The sequence below is a fragment of the Bos taurus genome, chromosome 14 (genome assembly GCF_002263795.3).
Source record: "Bos taurus isolate L1 Dominette 01449 registration number 42190680 breed Hereford chromosome 14, ARS-UCD2.0, whole genome shotgun sequence".
In the NCBI taxonomy this organism is placed as follows: Eukaryota; Metazoa; Chordata; class Mammalia; order Artiodactyla; family Bovidae; genus Bos; species Bos taurus.
In genome coordinates this window covers 75,929,833-75,945,228 of record NC_037341.1, presented here as the reverse complement: position 1 = coordinate 75,945,228, position 15,396 = coordinate 75,929,833, and the positions used below count along the sequence as shown (strand labels likewise).

General features: G+C 38.5%; 1 protein-coding gene across 1 annotated transcript in view; it reads right to left on the bottom strand.

Moving 5' to 3' along the window:
- The window catches only part of CNGB3 (cyclic nucleotide gated channel subunit beta 3), a 189,631-nt gene that overhangs the window by 158,797 nt on the left and 15,438 nt on the right, over window positions 1–15,396 (bottom strand). The window contains exon 3 of the mRNA XM_015474554.3: window positions 10,790–10,916. Coding sequence (XP_015330040.2) covers window positions 10,790–10,916 — 127 coding nt within the window. The remainder of the gene's footprint in view (window positions 1–10,789; window positions 10,917–15,396) is intronic.

Here is a 15,396-nt window from a genome sequence, read left to right as displayed (position 1 = left end):
GGGCATGGCAACCCACTCCGGTATTCTTGCCTGGAGAATTCCAACGCTTTGCGACCCCATGGATGGAGGAGCCTGGCGGGCTACCGTCCATGGGGTCGCAAAGCGCTGGACACGGCTGAGCAACTAACACTTTCACTTCCGTAATTATTTCATGGTGTCAGTGTTGGTCTCCGTTTGTCCACATGTTTTCCTTCATTCATTTGTTATCGAATCTCTGTGCTGAATTGTCTGTTTGCAATCAGCAGCATTTCTGACTCTTCCTTGTTATTGCAGTGTCTGAAGGCCTGGCAACCTTATTTTTAAGACTCCTCTGCCAGAAGGGTTCTGATTTACATTCCACCAATGAGAGACTTTTTGTAGGCAATTTGAAAGTTAAAAGGAAGTTGTTATCTGGCAGAAGACCAGAGCATATTTCCTCAGAATCAGCAGATCTTCTTAAGCCTTCTTCAGAATCTATATTCTACTGCCAGTATCCAGCTTTGAAATTAATGGGCAGCTGTGGCTTTGGCAGCTAATTTCTGGATTGCAATTTCCACCCTTGAACTTATAGGCAGCTCTCCTACCTCTTACAACAATTCTCAAACTGCAGAATTCTTTGTATAATATTTAGAATAATAATGTAGAATTAAGTATAATAAATTAATTTTAAATTAACTATTTATTAATTAAATGAATAATTGGTATTTTTATTGAAATATTTACAATAAATTCTTTTTCTTGTCTGATCCCTGACTACCCCAGTGTGAATATTTCCTCCTCAGATAGTTTTTTTTTTTTTCCTAAAGTATACATTAAAACATTTCTAAGCTCTCTTCTTTTTGCTTGACTGAAAGTATCTCAATTTTATGCTAATTTTTGAACAATAATTTCACCAGGTAGACAACCCTAGACTATTACTTTTAGAATCATGATAATGTTATTCTCCTGTCTACTAGTTTCCACTGTTACAGTTAAGTCAGATATTAGTTTATTTTTCCTATTTTATGTGGCCTGTATTTTTTAATTAAAATACCTTTTTTTTTTTGGTCTTTTGTACTTTTAAGTTTTACTAGAATATATTTAGGGTTTGTTGCTGTTCAGTATCTAAGTCGTGTCTGACTCTTTGTGACCCCATGAACTGCAGCACGCCAGGCATCCCTGTCCTTCACTATACCCTGAATTTGCTCAGTCTCATGTTCTTTGAGTCAGTGATGCCATCCAACCATCTCATCCTCTGTCGTCCCCTTCTCCTCCTGCCCTCAAACTTTCCCAGCATCAGGGTCTTTTCCAGTGAGTCAGCTGTTGGCATCAGGTGGCCAGAGCATTGGAGCTTCAGCTTCAGCATCAGTCCTTCCAGTGAATATTCAGGGCTGATTTCCTTTAGGATGGACTGGTTTGATCTCCTTGCAGTACAAGGGACTCTCAACAGGCTTCTCCAGAACCACAGTTCAAAAGCATCAATTCTTCAGTGCTCAACCTTCTTTAAAGTCCAACTCTCACATCTGTACCTGACCACTGGAAAAATGATAGCTTACATGGATCTTTGTTGGCAAAGTGATGTCTCTGCTTTTTAATATGTTGTCTAGGTTTGTTATAGCTTTTCTTCCAAGGGAGCAAGTGTCTTTTAATTCCATAACTGCAGTCGCCATCCACAATGACTTTGGAGGCCAAAAAGATAAAATCTGTAACTGCTTCCACTTTTTCTGCATCTATTTGCCATGAAGTGATGGGACCAGACGCCATAATCTTTGCTTTTTGAATGTTAAGTTTTAAGCCAGCTTTTCCACTCTCCTCTTTCACCTTCATCAAGAGGCTCTTTAGTTCCTCCTAACTTTCTACCATTAAAGTGGTATCATCTGCATATCTGAGGTTGTTGATATTACTTCCGGGAATCTTGATTCTAGCTCGTGAGTCATCAAGCATGGCATTTCACATGATGTACTCTGCATGTACATTCTGACTTCCCTGGTGGCTCAGACAGTAAAGAATCTGTCTGCAATGCAGGAGACTGGAATTTGATCTCTGGGTCTGGAAGATCCCCTGGAGAAGGGAATGGCAACCCGTTCCAGTACTCTTACTTGGAGAATCCCATGGACAAAGGAGGGTGACAATATACAGCTTTGTTGTACTCCATTACCAACTGGGAACTAGTCACTTCCATATCCAGTTCTAACTGTCGTTTCTTGACCCACATATAGGTTTCTCAGACGACAGGTAAGGTGGTCTGGTATTTCCATATCTTTAAGAATTTTCCACATTTGTTGTGATTCATACAGTCAAAGGCTAGCATAGTCAATGAAGCAGAGGTAGATTTTTTTTGGAATTCCCTTGTTTTTTTTTCTGTGATCCAGTGGATGTTGGCAATTTGATCTCTGGTTCCTCTGCCTTTTCTAAATCCAGCTTGTACATCTGGAAGTTCTTGGTTCATGTATACTGAAGCCTACTAGCTTGAAGGATTTTGAGCATCATATTGTTAGAATGTGAAATGAGTGGAATTGTATGGTAATTTGAACATTCTTTGGCATTGCCTTTCAAGGAAATGGCAACCCACTCCAGTACTCTTGCCTGGAAAATCCCATGGACAGAGAAGCCTGGTAGACTACAGTCCATGGGATCACAAAGAGTTGGACACGACTGAGTGACTTCACTTTCTTTCACTTTCTTTGGGATTGGAATAAAAACTCTTTGAATATTTATTCTCTACCATTCTATTTATTACCTTTTTTTTTGGAATTCTGATTATATGCATTTTTTATCTTTTCCTGCTTGCCTCCACAGTTAATTTTAATCTAGCTCTCATAGCTTTTATCCTTTTGCTTTCTGGTGGAAGTTTGGGTGATTTCTTCTGATTTATCATCCACTTTGCTAGCTCTTCAACTCTCTAATCTGTGGTCTAGCTCACGAACTTTCTAATTTTAGAGGTTATATATATTTTTTCTAGATGTTTTTCTCAGTTAATTTGCAAAAATACCTTGTCAGTTCTGACAAATTCTTGTTTGATGTTTCTTGTCTTATTTTCAATCTTTTCTTTCTTTTAATATATATATATAGCATACTTATTTTATGCAATATACTATTTTGGATAATTTCATCCTCTGTAGGTTTTTAAGAGTCTGATTCTGCAGTTTGTTGCTTCTGCTGTGTTGTTCATAGTTATTTATTTCCTCATATGTTTATTAATTTTTGACTAAATTGGACTAAAATTGGACTTTTATCAATAAGGATATTTTGAGATGTGGTTTTAAGGTTTACTATCTTCCAAATGTTGTTGGATTTTTGAAGATATCTGGGCTTTTAAACTTAATTATTTTAAATATTTTTTAGCTTCCATTTTTTTTTTAGGATACAGATAGTATAAGAATCTTGGTTCCAGGCCTATATGAATACTGACTTGTAGCTAATATTTTATTTTCTCCCCTTTCCTTTTCTTCCTTTCCCTTTCATCTCCTCCCATGTTCTTTCCTCTTTTCTTCCCCATCCCCTGCCTCCCTCCCCAATTTTAAATTTCTTCCATTTTTCCCACTCAAAATCAGGACAAAGACCAAGTATTTCTCAAGCTTTTTCTCTCTGAGAAATAGTTTACCCTGCGGTGGGTTACCTGGTGGAATTCTAGTTTTATGAAAGAATTTCCAATCTGTTTTTGCATCCGGTTTAATCCCAGGTTTTATTTCACTAGTGATATATTTCAACTCAGATCTAGGTTGTAGAGTTTCGAAAAATCCTCAAGGCAAACATCCAGTTTCTAAAACTTTCTATCAGAAGAATTTATTTTTCACTAGCTGGGGAATGCTTTCAAATGTAGGTTTTGCATTTTACCTAGTAGATTTGATTAAATTCTCCTCAAAGAATTTTCTATTAATATAAATATTTAGTCTGCCATATTGCTAGAAATGTAGTTAGCAATCATTATTAATATGAGTTGCCAATCTGTTGTTAAAAGTGTTTGCAATGTCTAATTATAAAAGTATTGCTTACCATAGAGGCAAATTTTAATTGGGGCTAAGTGTAATAGTGCATCATTCTTTATTATTCATCTCATAAAATCAGCAAATGGGTAGCTGATTTTATGGTTTCTACAATCTTATAAATTTTTACAGTATCAATTGTATTTTATTTTATAAACTTGATAGCTGACATTCCTTTTCTACTGCAATTATAAAGTCACATATGGATTTTTAAGTATCTTTCTGGCAGTGATTCTTGCCTTTTCTAGCTACGAGACAATAAACATCAGTGTTTATGAGTGCTGATAAGACTCTGAATTCTATTCTGTATTCATTGTTCCTGCTGTGAAGTACTGCCTATTTGAAAACCACCCAAATAGAGACTGATTGCTATTATGAACACAGAAGACTATTCAAAGAAATAACCTTCCTTCCTGGCATGATGGGTAGCGGTGGTGATGAAAAGCCATACACTAGACGGTAAAAGTCAGTCTTGCAGTGCACTCTAGTCACGGCATTGAACTTTTCACTCACTTGCTTGTTCATCATTTAACCACTTAACCTATCAGGCATTCAACTTTGTCTCCTTTTCAGACATAGCTATTTGACATTTCCAGGCAAAACACATCTTCTTTTGCTTGCTATTCATTAGCGCCCATCAAAATACACTTTTTTATATTAAAAAATAAGACTGTGCTGAGATGGAATGCCAGAAACAAGCTGTTTTTCTTAGTAATGGACAAACAGCATCACTGGGACTTTCCAGGGGTGAACCCCATGTCTTTTAGAAGCTAAATGATTCATCTGACAAGATAATGAGTTCGTTGCTTTTTTCCTGGGAATATTTGCAAAGAACATTTTCCCCTTGGCTAAACAGTTTACAAAAATTCTGAAGTGATATAAAAAATAATAAATATAAAAAGAAATAAACTAGTTTACCAAAAATGGATTCAGAATGGAGTCAGAAAGGTAGACATGTAATACTTGGATATCTTGAAAAGAAATCTCCTCCTGGGCTGACATGTATCTGAGATAAGTATTATTACTATGGCTAGAAAATTAATTTTAGACTGTATTTAGAAACTTCTTGGGAGTTGGATGAAAAAAATCACAGGATCACAGTAGTGATTTTATTTTATGAATTCACATCTTTATAATAATAATATAAACTTTACTCACCTTTTTGTGTTTGTATAAAGAGCTAATAGACATAAATAATATGTCAGTTTCGCTTTGGCATATATTCATACTCCTCTATCCTCACAAAACTGTATTTGAGAAAAGAGAATATTTTTTAAACATGTGGTGTAACTTTGTAAATAGTTAACATTAGAGTTTCTCTTCTGTGGCATAATGAAGAAGGTCACTGTTGTGTGTGTCTAAGCATACTGAGGCTGTAAGTTAAGGAGTTGGGTGATGTCTTGCTCAGTTGAGGTTGCTATAACAAATACAATGGACTGGTAGCATATAAACAACCGAAATTCATTTCTCACAGTTCTGGAGGTTGGAAGTTTATCACTGTGCCAGCATAGTTGGGTCCTGGTGAGAGCTCTCTTCTGTTTTATAGGATTCTTGTATTCTCTCATGGTGGAAAGAGGACAAGATGGCTCTCAAGGGCCTCTTTATAAGGGCAAGAATTTCATTTATGATGGAGTCCACCTCCTAAAGACCCAATCTTCTAACCCTATCACAATGGGGGTTAGAGTTTAAGCACGTGAATTTTGAAGGAGCACAAACATTCAGTCCATTGCAGGTAAGAGGAGAGGGCTGTGAAATGGTGAGAAAAGACCATATTTTAGCATCAGAAAAACAAGGACTTGTATAGTGTCAACTGCTTTATGTGAGTAATGGAGCTGGTGTGATAATTAATAGTATGTGTCACCTACCCTGAGCCACAGGGTCCCGGGTATTTGTGCAAGCAAGCCAGGTCACGACAGTCAAGGCCAACTCTTTGCAATTCTATGGACCATGTCCTGCCAGGCTCCTCTGTCCATGAGATTCTCCAGGCAAGAATACTGGAGTGGATTGCCAAGTCCTCCTCCAGAGGATCGTCTCAGGGATCGAATCCTCACCTCTTATGTCTCCTGCATTGGGAGGTGGGTTCTGTACCACCAGGACCACCTAGAGACCCAGGAGAGCCAATGACATAGTTCAGGTCTAAATCTGAAAGTCTCAGGATTGATGGCATAATTCCAGTTTGAAAGCTGGCAAGCTCAAGACCCCAGGAGGCACAGAGTCTGAAGGCAAGAAGAGCTCCTGTCCCTGCCAGGAAGAGTCTCTCATTCACAGGAGGGTCAGCCGTTTTGTTCTACTCATGCAGGCCCTCAACTGATCTGATGAGGGCCACTTACATTAGAGAGGGCACTCTGCTTTACTTAGTCTACACATTCAAATGTTAAAGTCATTCAAAGCACCCTCACAGCCACAGCCAGAGTACACAGCTGTGTGTCCAATCAGCTGAGGGCCTGCATGAGCAGAACAAACAGGCGGACCCTCCTATGAGTGAGAGGGACTCCTTCTGGCAGGGACAAGAGCTCTTCCTGCATTCAGACTCTTTGTGCTTTCTGGGGTCTTGAGCTTGCTAGCGTTCAAACTGGAATTGTACCATCAATCCTGAGACTTTCAGATTTAGACCTGAACTATGTCATTGGCTCTCCTGGGTCTCTAGCTCACTGCCTGGCGATGTTGGGACTTCCCAGCCTCCATTATCATCGGAGACAATTCCTTATAATAAATCTCTTTATATACATAAAGTCTTGTTTATACACAGGACTGTAAAAGGTCTGTTTTCATTCTAATCCCAAAGAAGGGCAGTGCTAAAGAATGTTCAAACTACCACACTATTGCACTCATTTCACATGCTAGCAAAGTAATGTTCAAAATTCTCCATGTCAGGCTTCAACAGTATGTGAACATGAACTTCCAGATATATAAGCTGAATTTAGAAAGGGCAGAGGAACCAGAGATCAAATTGCCAGTGTCCATTGGATCATAGACAAAGCAAGAGAATTCCAGAAAACATCTACTTCTGCTTCACTGACTATGCTAAAGCCTTTGACTGTGTGGATCACAACAAACTGGACAATTCTTAAAGAGACGGTAATATCAGACCACCTTAACTGCTTCCTGTGAAACCCGAATGCAGGTTAAGAAGCAACAGTTAGAATTAGACATGGAACAACAGACTGATTCCAAATTGGGAAAGGAATACGTCAAGGCTGTATATTGTCACCCTGCTTATTTAACTTATATGCAGAGTACATCATGCGAAGTGCTGGGCTGGATGAAGCACAAACTGGAATCAAGATTGCTGGGAGAAATAGCAATAACCTCAGATATGCAGATGACATCACCCTTATGGCAGAAAGCAAAGAGGAACTAAAGAGCTTTTTGATGAAGGTAAAAGAGGAGAGTGAAAAAGTTGGTTTAAAACTCAACATTCAGAAAATGAACATCATGACATCAGGGCCCGTCACTTCATGACAAATAGATGGGGAAACAGTGGCTGACTTTCTTTTCTTTGACTCCAAAATCACTGCAGATGGTGATTGCAGTCATGAGATTAAAAGACACTTGCTCCTTGGAAGAAAAGCTATGACAAAACTGGATGGCATATTAAAAAGCAGAGACATTATTTTGCCAACAAAGATCCGTCTAGTCAAAGTTACAGTTTTTCCAGTAGTCATGTATGGATGTGAGAGTTGGACTATAAACAAGGCTGAGCATTGAAGAACTGATGCTTTTGAACTGTGGTGTTGGAGAAGACTCTTGAGAGTCCCTTGGACTACAAGGAGATCCAACCAGTCAATCCTAAAGGAGATCAGTCCTAAACATACATTGGAAGGACTGATACTGAAGCTGAAGCTCCAATACTTTGGTCTCCTGATGCGAAGAACTGACTGACTGGAAAAGCCCCTGATGCTGGGAAAGATTGAAGGCAGGAGGAGAAGGGGATGACAGAGAACGAGATGGCTGGATGGCATCCCCAACTCAATGGACATGAGTTTGAGCAAGCTCCAGATGATGAAGGACAGGGAAGCCTGGCATGCTGCAGTCCATGGGGTCACAAAGAGATGGGCATGACTGAGTGACTGAACAACAACAATCTTGTTAAAAATATATTTATATCTATATCCTGTTGATTCTCTTGTTATCTACCTCTGGCACATCTTTTGCTAAGTGTGACAGAAACTAAAGGCATAATCAATAATATCACAGTGCACTTTACACACAAAGACAGAAAAAATCTACAACAAGCATTCTCCCCAATACTAATCAATCAGCTTGGACACATAATTCCTATTCAACCCACGGCTTAGGTCAGAGGATAAAATATATGCACTTACAATAAAAAACCTGACTTTAAGTTTTATTTATTAATAATCTAACTTTTTTAAGTTCAAAAAGTTAAGGTGAGAATGTCATTCACACAGCTTCTATATTTAGCACCTGCAATCAATCAAATCCTTAATGTTTTTCAAGGAGAAGGAGCTTTTTAAAACCTGGTTTTGCCCAGGTTTAAAGTTGCTGATTTTTAATAACTGAAGATATCAAAATCATTACTACTCATTGAGAGTGTTGTGAAATAATACTTTTAATAGAAATTTATTTTACCATTGATATTTTCTAGTTATGTACAAAACCTCTGCTCTCTAGGACTCAAGATGTGGTACCCTTGATGCCTGTGAAATCAAAAGAGGAAGGCTTTGGTAAGTCCTCCACGGGATTTAAAATTAGGATTTCTAGTCATATTAGTCAAAAGTGACGCTGGAATTTCCAGTCATCCTTTTAAGCTGCTCCTTCAATGTAACTGGCTGTCCCTCCATCCTGAGGAAAAGTGTGGTTGGCTATAAAGCCAGAGCTTTAAACTAACATGGGTCTACTCAGTCTGTCAGTAATTCTCAAGAGATTTTGCTGCTTATATTGCAAAGTGAAAGTGTTAGTCACTCAGGCGTGTCTGACTCCTTGTGACCCTGTGGAATGTAGCCCGCCAGGGTCCTCTGCCCATGGGATTCTTCAGGCGAGAAGACTGGAGTGGGTTGCCCTTCCCTTCTCCAGGGCATCTTCCTGACCCAGGGATTGAACCCAGGTCTTCGGCATTGCAGGTAAATTGTTTACTGTCTAAGTCACCTAGGAAGCCCATATTGCAAAATGAATAATCGAACGTTCCAGAGAATAATCAGTTCATGAGTCCAAGAGTCTGAAATGGGACTGGTGTGACTGGAGCAGAGACATAGGAAGAAGGGGAAGGAACTACGCTCTGGGGTAACAGACAAGGCCATGTCCAGGAGTTTCGTGTGTTTAAGATATGATCCATTTTCCGGGTAACTGAAATGTCTGCATTTTCATACTTCAGAAAAGTGAAAGTACTCTGTTAGGTGAAGAAGAATGTATCCTGAAAAATGTTAGTTATGGCTTCCACTCCAGTCCTTTGAAAAACTACCTATCATCCTGGTTGTTACAAAAAATAAAATATACTGAAATAAATGCTAGAAAGAGAGATCAGTTCAGAAAGTTAAGCTGTTGATTAGCAGCGAGTGTACTGGTGGGAGGCAGGGAGAGTTCCGCTCCGGGATCTGACTTTTCCACTGTCTGATCTTGGCGGAGCTGACCCTACAACTAGAGGCAAACTAATTAATCTTTTTGTGCCTTGGCAGCTTGTCTTTGCAGTAAAGACAACAGTGACTCACCAAAAGGACTGTAAACCGTCTATAAACGCCAACTGTTACAGATATAATATAAATACTTATCCCAGTTTTGAGAGTCCAATATTTACTTCAGAGTTTAAGTATCTTCTCTCTGCCTAAATAAAATGTCATGTTTACTTTTTGTCAAGCTGTTTTTTGTATGTGTGGTAGAGTAAGCTTGAATTTATTTTCTCATGCAGTCAAATCTATGCTTATTAAAAATGAACTTTTTCTGATGCCTATTGTTCAACCCAATACCCTGGGCCCCAGATGATCTTTGTAACACCTCTTGGCAGCTCACAGTTTAATGCAGTAGAGCGGCTGGGAGAGGAGTGGGAATAGGGGGTGCAGGAGAAGCCAAGGTACTTTTAACTTTTTTATAAATGACAGGTCTTCTTGCCTCTTAAATAAGGATACGCTTATTTCAGAAAAGTGAAAGTACTCTATTAGGTGAAGAAGAATGTATCCCGAAAAACGTATCCCGAAAAAGCAATTCAAATTGGATCAGCAGACACATAAAAACATGCCAAGCGGTGGCCAAGTGAAGGAGCTTCAAATTGGGTTTTATTGTGGATTTGCTGATTCACATGGAAATTGCCATTTCCTTTGTGATATTTCCACTAATTTTGTGGGAAGTATTTATATAATTGTATTCCTTCAGTGGCATGAAGATTATCTCTTTCTATAATTATTCTTGGTTATCATATCACACTTTCTTTTGCAGATGAAAGGAAATAATAATCTTCTGGAACAATAAAATGTTTGCAGAATTGAAGTAGCTATTTCTTTGCAATTCAGAGAAGAATCATACATTCTCTTCAAGTCCTTTAAAAAAATTTAAGCCTCGTAACTATGTAGGCTATTGGCAAGATGATATTAATGACTCAGATATGTGACTACAATGTCTTTGTTGGTGTGCTTTGGACTATGGCCAACTGGCTGCCTAAAGATCCTGGTTCGCGGCCGTGGCGGGCTGCTAAGGAACAGTGAGCTGGACAGACAGAAACCACCCTGTAGCTCCGGCCCGGGTCCCCTGTGCCGTGTGACTGCTGTAGTTCTCTCGGCCTGTGCTCAGCTCAAGTGAGGAATGGGAAAGTGTGAAAGTCGCTCAGTCGTGTCCATGAGGACTAGCTGTCTGAAGTTCAGAGTGCAGAGTTAGGTGTTTTATTGAGCTCTTACCTGACCGGGTCTTCTTTCCCTGTCTCCATTTCCTTCTGCTCTGGTTTTGCTCCAGTTGATGCTGCTGGATTTTGAGGGTCAGGGTTTGTGGTCCTATCTTCATGTGTATTTTTCTCAGAGACTTTATCTGTGGAAAAGAAACAACATATAAATAGAAGAATATATGCCACTCTTAATACAGCTGTGTTGGACAGCAGATGATGCTTGTTTTTGTTTTTTCAGGATGGTCTTCTCCAGAACACCTCCTCTCAGATTCCTCTGAACAAAGTAGGATCTTATTCAGGAGATCTTAATAACATGCAGAACCTTCAGACTGATTAAAAAATACACTTAAATGTGGTGCATTATGCAACAAAAATTTCACATGGTATAATTTCTTTTTGATATTAGCAAAGCTGAGATTAATAAGGATTAATATTCAAAATAATTAACATTCAAAAGGCATTTTCAGTTCGCTAAAGTATTCATAATTTATGGCTGAAATTGATTCATCAAAAATTCAGAAAAATAAAATAGGCAAAAAGGATGTCATTGGTATTTAGAATTTTGCATTCTAATTTTGCTTATTGATAAAAATGGCTTTTGATTTGATCATTTTAGCTATGACCTCTTTTCTGAAGAAGCAATGCAAGCTAATATGTATTAGATTCATTTTTATTTATTCATTCAAACCTACAAATACAATTTCCAATTAATATAGTTTAAATTGTAATTTACCCAGGGAATAATCAATTCATGGGTAAATATTTGAATTTTAGAGAATATTTTAATGAAAGTAAATTGCTTAATATAAAAAGAAAATATAGAGGGGGCAAAGAAATACAATGAATACAATTTAATTCATTATTCACAGTTTCTAATTTATTTTTAATTGGATGTACTATGTTTAGGAAATTGAAATCAAAGCCCAAATAATGATTCTTACTTTATTATAGTACATTATAATTTTAAAAACTTAAGCCAACACAGTATTGAAAATTTGGGTTTGCAAAACTGATAAATCGGGAGATGATCGCTTACTTTACAAAAGTTTTCACCATACAAGTACTTTAATATCAAAATTGCTATGATCCATCTAAAGGTTTTCAATATACTAAGCTTTTCAGGAACATGTTTCAAGAATAAAGTCAAGTCATTACTTGAGCAATTAAAAAAAAAAAATTATCTGCTGACTCAGTAAAAAATCTGCCTGTGATGTGGCCAGATCAGGATTTGATTCCTGGGTGGGGAAGATCCCCTGGAGACAGGAATAGCAACCCACCCCAGTATTCTTGCCTGGAGAATTCCATGGACAGAGGATCCTAGTGAGTTATAGTCCATGGGATCGCAAAGAGTCAGACATGACTGAGTGACTAACACAATATACAACAAACTCCTGGATTTTCCAAGATGATTTTTTTTTTCATTTTGCATCTATTTACCTTTGTTTTGGAATTAAAGTAATTTTGGCTGGAAGATAGGAAACACACTTTCCATATGTCATTTTGTACTAAGAAACTTGAGATAGAAATAAAAGAGAAGAATTTTCCTTATGTATTTGGCTCAAGTCATATCTATTTCTTTTTATCCACCTCCCACAGTCATTTTCCAGATCTTTGACACTGTGCCATGTACTGCTGCCTAAGAAAGCGGATGGCCAACTCTTTTTCCTATGTCTACAAATATTGGGGGCAATCACTGTATGGTATTTTAAAGCAGAGTTCTTAACCTCTGGCTGTGGATGTCCAGTACATTCCTGGACTGGAACTCTTGACACTATATGTTTTGTATAAATTTTTTCCCATGGAGAGGAACTAGGGTTAACGTGAGCTCATCAAAGGAGTCTGGACCAAAAAAGGGCTATGAGTTATTTTGTGCACATATGAATTTCTAGAAACACCTGTCCCCCAAAGAATATTAGGATTGAAGTAGAGCATGAAAAATGAATAAAAGAATTCAGAAAAAGCCCTCCTGAATATAAAAGAGGCAGAATCTGTAAAACAGAATATTCCTTAGGAGACTTTTAGTGACTACTTCTTAGAGAGGCACATGGGTATAAGTTATATTATCCTCTTCTTCCTCTTCCATTGCTAATTCAATCCACAGCATATGTATCTTTGCTGTGTTACTTTTCTGCTAGTACCAATTATATGACCAATCGTTTTGCAGCAGTTATTTTCTTCCATTCTAATAAAGAATTTATCTTTATTCCACAACATTTGGATTAAACTAAGTAAGCAGATCTTCAGATCTTACCAGGTCTCCTCTAGATATTACCAACCCTTTCTAAAAGGATGCTCCATTATGACAAATCTGGGCTATTTAGAAATTAATTATAGCCTAATTTGCTTTGTGGATAAGCATTTCAATTATAAAATAAATCCTCAATCATAGCTTATTGATGAAGATGAGAAACCAGTTATTTTCCATTCTTGGATTCAAAGCAGAACAACTTAAAAAAAAAATACCTCTGAGAACTGAAAACAAAAGGCTCTCCATCAACCATAGTCAGTGTGGGTGTCTTTTCATCCATGCAGCATGTTATTTTGTTTGTGGGAACAGATGGTCACATTGTTTGCATCATCTTCGTCATGAAAGAGAAATCCAAAATACATGGCAAACCTCACATTGGCATCTGGGTAGAATTCTGTGAGCTGGGCATTGTACTTGTTCCCAGTTTTGCACATGGACAGCAGGATTCCCTCTTTTGTAGCTGCGCAAATGAACGGAATGAGCCTTCCTGCCAACTGTGCTCTTTGCACACTGTCGAGCAATTGCCAGATCTCATCAGGATACTTGGTCAAATTTGGCCCTGGAATGTGTACCCATGGCAGATATCAGAGTGTTCTGATATGGCTGCTTTTACTGAATGCGCAAGGGTGAGTACTGAGTGCTCTCCAAAAACCTGGCTGATTCTGTCTCCAGCCTGGGCCTCAGTAATGCACCTCCAGACTGCCTGACCCCCTGGTAGCAGGGCTTGGTGACGACCTGTGTGGGTGTGAAACACCTGCTTTCCTCTTCAAGACAGGAAACGATTGATGAAAAGTCATCAACCTTCTATATTTTATCAGTGGCACTAAAAAACTGCTGCAAAAGGAGGGATTCAAATAAAGAAACTAATTTGGGAATAAAGTTCTTAATTAGGCATTGGTTCAAGTGGCTCTTTTTTGGATGAATGTAAAAAGAAGACCTGAAAATGCTTTCATTGGTTGGAATATTTGATGCAGGTGATCTTATTACTTAGTTAAATTTCTAACTCTTAAAACAGCAAATACATTATGGGTTCTGTTTCAAAAACAAATCTTTTTATTCAGTTCAGTTCAGTCCTTCAGTCATGTCCAACGCTTTGCAACCCCATGGACTGCAGCACACCAGGCTTACCTGTCCATCACCAACTCTGGGAGCTTGCTCAAACTCCATTGAGTCTATGATGCCATCCAACCATCTCATTCTCTGTCGTCCCCTACTCCTCTCGCCTTCAATCTCCCCAGCATCAGGATCTTTTGCAATGAGTCAGTTCTTCCCATCAGGTGGCCAAAGTATTGGAATTCCAGCTTCAACATCAGTCCTTTCAATGTATATTCAGGACTGATTTCCTTTAGGATGGACTGGTTGGATATCCTTGCAGTCCAAGGGACTCTCAGGAATCTTCTCCAACACCACAGTTCAAAAGCATCAATTCTTCAGCACTCAGCTTTCTTTATAGACCAACTCTCATATCCATACCTGACTACTGGAAAAACCATAGCTCTGAGTAGATGGACCTTTGTAGGCAAAGTAATATCTCTGCTTTTTAATATTCTGTCTAGGTTGATCATAGGTTTTCTTCCAAGGAGCAAGCATCTTTTAATTTAATGGCTGCAGTCACCATCTGCAGTGATTTTGGAGTCCAAGAATATAAAGTCAGTCACTGTTTCCCCATCTATTTGCCATGAAGTGATGGGACCAGATGCAATGATCTTTGTTTTTTGAATGTTGAGTTTTAAGCCAATTTTTTCACTCTCCTCTTTCACCTTCATCAAGAAGCTCTTCAATTCCTCTTCACTTTCTGCCATAAGGGTGGTGTCATCTGCATATCTGGGGTTATTGATATTTCTCCCAGCAATCTTGATTCCAGCTTTTGCTTCATCCAGCCTGACATTTTGCATGATGTACTCTGCGTATAAGTTAAATAAGTAGGGTTACAATGTACAGCCTTGACATACTCCTTTCCAAATTTGGAACCAGTCTGTTGTTTCATGTCTGGTTCTACTGTTGCTTCTTGATCTGCATACAGATTCCTCAGGAGGCAGGTCATATGGTCTGGTATTCCCATCTCTTTAAGAATTTTCCAGAGTTTGTGGTGATCCACACAGTCAAAGGCTTTGGTGTAATTCATAAAACAGAAGTAGATGCCTTTCTGGAATTCTCTTGCTTTTTTGATTATCCAACAGATGCTGGCAATTTGATCTCTGGCTCCTCTGCCTTTTCTAAATCCAGCTTGAACGTCTGGAAGTTCTCGTTTCACGTACTGTTGAAGCCTGGCTTGGAGAATTTTGAGCATTACTTTGCTAGAATGTGAGATGAGTGCAATTGTGCAGTAGTTTGAACATTCTTTGGCATTGCCCTTCTTTGGGACTGGAATGAAA